The 6,263-nt window shown below is 33.9% G+C and overlaps 1 protein-coding gene across 1 annotated transcript; it reads right to left on the bottom strand.

The window, feature by feature from the left end:
- Positions 1-3,302: 3,302 nt before the first annotated feature.
- On the bottom strand, positions 3,303-4,530 carry LOC129962782 (uncharacterized). Its single transcript, XM_056076776.1, has 2 exons — positions 4,419-4,530; positions 3,303-4,300 (listed from the first exon to the last, which is right to left on the bottom strand). Exons 1-2 carry the CDS (start codon positions 4,528-4,530, stop codon positions 3,303-3,305), a joined length of 1,110 nt encoding a protein of 369 aa, XP_055932751.1.
- Between the last annotated feature and the right edge of the window lie 1,733 nt (positions 4,531-6,263).

The following is a 6,263-nucleotide window of genomic DNA, read 5'->3' as shown; positions in this document are numbered from 1 at the left end:
CTAGTGAGGCTAGGCTTAACATTTTTCGGCCGATTATTTCTACCGATTCTGTTTATTTTCTTAATGTTTGATGCATTTAAAATTAAACATTGCTAATTAATCGATCTTTCAGATTCATTATGAAGTACTTTTGAATTAAAATAAAGTAGAATAAAGGAAATTAATAATTTCTAATCTGCATAGCGTTACCCCACTGGCGTAGAAAAACTCACGCATTTGCGTTACCGTAACTGGCGATGAAAATTCATGCATGCGCATTGTGTTCTGATTGTTGACAACTGTTATAAACGGATGCGGACTTGATTTAAATTATTTTTAGGTTCGTTGTATGCGTTTGTGATTAAATTATATTTATGTTGGTTATACATTTTTTGTATATGCTTATAATTTTAAGTTCTTCGTTTCTTAAGTAGCTTTTTTAACCTGTTTTTGAACGATTATTTTAAACGATTCTGTTTATTTTCTTAGTGCTTGATGCATTTAAAATTAAACATTGTTAATGAATCGATCTGCTCATGATGAATCTGAGAAAATTTTGTTGACAAATTCTTGAGATATTACATAAATTAAGAAAGATATTCTTTAGTACCCATAAAGTTTAAACGGTTTTCTCTCTCTGTTTTCAGTAATCATATTATAAAAAAATGCTTTGTTTCAGTAAAAAATATTATTATATTAATTGCAGATTAATCCTCCCCACTTTAATTTAAGGCATAAATTCTACGGGAGCTAACAGAAACATATTACGGTATGATTGGAGGCCTTTATAATATTATGAATGGATTATATGACTACCAAAATTCGAAGTTTTAAAATATTTTGATGAAGAAGCTATTAAAGTAGGAATCGCATAAAATATTTAATTATTAAAATTTTATCGAACATTAAGATTGGCGTACCGGCTCGTCGCCAAAGGCGGCTAGTATTTAATATATTATAATACTTTTAATACGGTTTACAAAAATGGATGTTGGTCAGTCTTAAAAAATACATAAATAGTAACTGATATATCTTCACAAAGCTTCTAAAATTAAAGAAAACTAAAATCATTTATATGTTGATTAGAAAAATAGGTTTCAGAGGAGATCCAATTGATAATTTTATCAGAATAATGCCTCATAATGCGCCCTGCCTAAACCTGCCATTGACTTTCAGAGTTGATAAAAGAGTCTTAAGATCATTTATAAGGGATCCCATTTTATTTAACCATGCCACTTAGAATGATTTGGTTTGATTTGGTTATATTAACGTCCCGTTTGAAGCAAGACTAGGGCTATTTCGGGACGGACCTCGTCATTTTGAACTGCGGTCAGATGACGAGGATGACACCTGAGCTGGCACCCCCCTCTCCACACCAGCGGGAGGACGTTTGGTCATGACGGATTTAACGTGCAACAGACCCCCTTAGCCACTTAGAATGAAGAAGCACTTGATGAGAAAAATGCTGCAGAAAGTGGGTTACTAATTGAAACCGAAAAGATTTGAAGAGTCTGCTGTTGGCGCTCCAATTGCGTTTGTGATTTGGTGAGATGGCTAAATGAATAGATACAGCGATTTTTACCTGGTGATATTTTCGGTGGTCTACCAGATTTAGTGCCAAATGCTTGTTTGGGAAGCGCAATATCTCAAGGCTTGGCGAATTTTGGCTCTCGAAACATGGGGGAAATTTTTAGGAAATTCCATTCCTTTCCTTGCCAGATTATAAATACTGGGTAACTGCGATGACGTTAATTTTTTTTTTAATTTTTTTTATCGACCTCTTGAATGCAGTGAAACTAGCTAGTTCTCTGATACAGTTTTTCTTCCATTGCAGTTGTTTGGAATCATATAACCATGATTCTTCAAAATTTATGTCTTTTTACTGTGAAAAATTAGAGCAATTTAATTCATCTCAAATTCCCCTTGGGTTTACCTGATATATTGTGAAGAGAAGCATCTATTATGCAGTTTGGTTCACGCCACCCTGGTGAGTGCAGAAATGGTGTGGGATCAACTATCCCCCAATGATGGAACGTGCCTCTTGTAGGAGAAATTGTACCATGAACGGTGATGGCCATTAGGACTAAACCACAGTTCTAGCCTTTGTTGTGCCTTCGAGAGGGTTGGAGTAGCTATTTATGGTTAAAACCTCGAGCAATCTGCGCTGGCACTTACGTTTCTTTTATATTTGGATAATATCAATACTTAATTCGCTATGATTGGTCAAGTTCCTATATGCTTCATTATGTTCAATTAGTAATTAGAATATTTATAAAAACCAAACTGACTAATATTTTTACAAAGTTTGTAAAATAAAAAAAGGAATAAACTAAAAGAAATCATGATCATATTAATAATGTGCGAAAATGTAAAAGTAAATTGATCATCTCATCTCAAGAAAGGGGTCATATAATGTGAACTGCTTAGGGCGCTGCAAAATTAATAAGTCCGATCACTGTATAGAATTGTTTTCCATAAGTGAAGGTTGGTTGGTTTGTAGGATTTAATGGCGAAGGGCTTGGCCATGCTGCGCCACACATATGGTTAAAGATGAACATTGAAACTACACTAGATTTTTAAAAAGTTATCAAAAAATTTCTTTAAAGAGCTTCATATAAAAGAGCGTAATCTACAAGGAAACGAAACATGAATTATAGAATCGAAAGGAAGTTTCAGTAAAATAACATTTTATAATAGAACAACAGAAAACACATTGAAATGTACATAAAAACACTCATACATGAGAAATGGTAATATATATATATATATATATATATATATATATATATATATATATATATATATATATATATATATATATATATATATATATATAATAAATACTATAAACGCATTCAAGATTTTAAAAAGTTAAGAATTTTTAAGCTATGCAAAGAGAAATTACAAAGCGAAGAATGTTATTTATTTTTATACTTTGTTGGAATAATATATTTAAGTTTAGCTGTTTTGTTTTTGTTTTTTTTCCCTAATGGAAGGAGGTGGAATACAGACATCTTCAGATGTCTCTTCAAGTTCCTCACTCATGTCGTACTCCAACATGTCCTCTGAGGAACTCGAAATAGTCATTTCTGTGTCGATTTCAGGGTGCAAGACAGGGGTACCTTCTAATGTAGAGATGCAAAAATGTTCAAAATTAGATTTTTCCCCAACACGAGTGCATGTGTCAATTTTTGTCTTTTTTTTTTGTCTTTTTTTTTTTTTTTTGTAACAGAAGATTTGGTATCTTGCATCATAGCAGAGTTTGGTATTTGGCTGGGTGAAGTTTTACAAATTTGGAAAACGATTCTTTTTCTGTACGGGACTTAGGAGAAACTTGTTGGGATGATTTGTTTTGGCTTGGTTTTAATTTTGGATCCTTCTTGATTTTTTTTTCTTTTTTGAACGTGTTTGAAGCCAGTGAGAACTGGAGAAGTAGAAGCACATTCTGAAACATGCTTCTCCAGATGGGAAATTTTTTCAGCACTTATTTTGGGTGAAAATGCTGCTAAAAAGGATTCAGTAGATCTAGAACACATTTCAGTAGGGACGTAAGATTTTTTAATAGAAGAGGAATCAGAAGGTAAGTTAACAGAGATCATTTGGGTGCTTTTAGTTTCAAGGATACTTTTAGTAGCAGTTGCGTAAGTTAATCCAGAAGTGGTTGCACGAGATTTAACACTTTGCTTAGCTTGAATGTAAGATATTCCTTTGGTCACTTTTTCAGACACTACTTCCTTTTCAATATTCAATTTTATTGGACATAAGCGGGAAAAGGAAGTGTGTTGCCCTTTACAATTAACACACTTTTCCGGTGCGGTACATTCTGAACTTTCATGACCACCTTCCGCGCAACGGGCGTATGTGAGAGTCCCGTGGCAGGAAGCTTTGGAATGACCAAATCTCTGGTATTTAAAGCATCGCAAAGGATTTGGGATGTACGGCCTAAAGGGTAAATTCATGCATCCAGCTTTAATGAACCCCGGCAATTTTGGTGAATGAAAAGTAAAAATGAGATGCTTAGTATTAAGCAATTGCCCATCTTTTCGTAGTGTGATACGTTGAACGTTAGTGACTCCTTGGCTATTCAAATCTTTGGTAATTTGTTCAACAGGTGTATTGAACAGTTCTCCACATGATATAACTCCTTTGGTAAAATTTAGAGTTCTATGTGGACTAACTGAAACTGGAATGCCGCCAATGGATTTTATTTTCATTATCTGCTGAACCTGCTTTTCAGAAGAAACTTTGATAAGCAAATTCCAGGAACGTAATTTACGAATTGACGATACTGCACCTAATTGACCAGATGTACCTTTTTCTACTAAAAAAGGGGAAATTGAATGAAATTTCTGATTTTGTGATGAAGATAGTATCTTCATCACAAAGAAATGTATCGAAATGCTTTTCAAACAAAAAATTTTGTTCAAGGTGATGCCCACTGAAGGGAGATTTCTTTTTCTTAGCCATGCAAGAAATACAAAGTAATTCGGGCTCCGACGGCACCGCCCACCATGGAGCCAACAAGGGAAAGCAGCCACCGGCTCTGGGCATCCCCAACCTCGGCACTTACTTTGGTACTAGCCGGGACCTATGCGCTCAGAGTCATCTCCAGGAACGTTGACTATCCTTAACGCCAAGCCCCAGAGAATGACTATTTTGCTTGATCCCTAGCAAACTAACCACTTTGGTGGCTAGTTACCAGCAGATTGATACACTGGGGACCACAGTGCACCGCCCATCTAATGGGTCGCCACGTGGGGCTTTTGGCTGTCCATGAGAAGCAAAAAACAAACAGAGCGGCGACAGCTTCTCATGGAGAGCTCCCTAGCTTGCTGTCGAGGGATAGAAAGACCGAGCAGACAGCAGAAGGCGTAGGGGAAATGAATTGAAAGAGAGTAAAGATCCCTGGGTACCTCGGGATTGGGACACCCGTACTCGCCTAAAGAAGGTGAGCCCCTGAGGGGTTTATTAGCATGGGAGACAATTAATGGAAAGTGATAACTGAAAGTTATGTAAGTATGAAAAGCGTTTCGATAACATCAGAAGAAAAATACTCACACAAAAAAGTTCAGTGTGAAAGCTTTAAATATATTTAATTCATTTCACGAAAGGAGAGTTTGTGGGAAGAGCAAACTCATCTTATGCGTATTATAATAATAAATACTGCAGTGAGACTGAACGCAATTCAAGTCCAGATTTAAGATTATGTCTTCATTTGAACCTAATTTGATAAAATTCAGTTCCATAAAAAGTTCAAAGGTTGCTCTGAAACCGTCTTTGTTTGAATAATTGATATTAACTTTCGTTAAAAGTTAATGCAAATTACTTAAATTCTTTTTTTAATTCTTAGAACATGAAACTAATTCGAATAAAAGAATAGGAATAACAGCGGAAATAAAAAGTAAAGCTTATAAATTACTGTAAGAAGTATGAAAGATGATAAAAATTTTTTAGCGCTGATTTAAATGTATTATTAGCAACAGTTCTCTCCTTTATGTCGGTCAGCTTGCTCATGCACGAAGCACAACAAACAACCATATGTGCTGGTCATGCATTATTATAGAGTTATGAAATCTACTTATATCTATTTCGGTATCCTCTGCATTACAAAGCAAGAGAAGAAATAATAATTAATTGTATTATTGTTGCCAGCATTAAAAATAAAAGCTAAGTAAGCAGAATGAGAGATTTCAATATAAAAACTAAACATCGTATATTTAATCGCTTCGAATATTCCGACGGCGAATAACGTTCAACCTATTCATTTTTATCTTTGTATTTATTTATTTAACATAGTTTAAGTATAATTTTTTAATGGTTTTATTCATTCGTTGTTATTTAAATTTTGATATGAATTTATTCATTATTTGATGAATTTGATTGAATCTTCTTCACTGAAAAATTACATTTATCAAATAATACAAATTTTATATTTACAAAGGCTATCATTCTAAATACAAATTCCATTCATTCGAAATACAAAAGGCGGAAATGGTTTGTAATAACATCATTCAAAAATCGTTTGCAAATTGACTTTAAATTAATTGTTATTAGAATAAATACATAAACAAAATGTTTTCTGTATTCGGTATCAGAATTCGGTAAAAAAATTCTTAAACTGGAAAAGATGATCGAATCTTGCTGTCCAGAAATATAAGGTCAATAAAATTTCTATCTTTTTCTTCATTTCCACATTTAATTCAACAAGGATTAAAGCTATAAGAACGAAGGAGAGTAGAACCGAATGTAAAAGTGGAGAATCATGCTGTAATCTCTGACTAATT

This window comes from Argiope bruennichi, chromosome 3 (assembly GCF_947563725.1).
Source record: "Argiope bruennichi chromosome 3, qqArgBrue1.1, whole genome shotgun sequence".
NCBI lineage: Eukaryota > Metazoa > Arthropoda > Arachnida > Araneae > Araneidae > Argiope > Argiope bruennichi.
Note: the sequence above shows the minus strand (reverse complement) of the source record. Positions and strands in the feature narration are given on the sequence as shown.

Excerpts from the sequence above, each read along its gene's own strand:
- LOC129962782 (XM_056076776.1), bottom strand. The coding sequence starts at position 4,530 with ATGCCCAGAGCCGGTGGCTGCTTTCCCTTGTTGGCTCCATGGTGGGCG. Across the intron at positions 4,301-4,418 it reads GAAAAAGAAATCTCCCTTCA|TAGAAAAAGGTACATCTGGT; the intron begins GTGGGCATCACC and ends CCCCTTTTTTAG.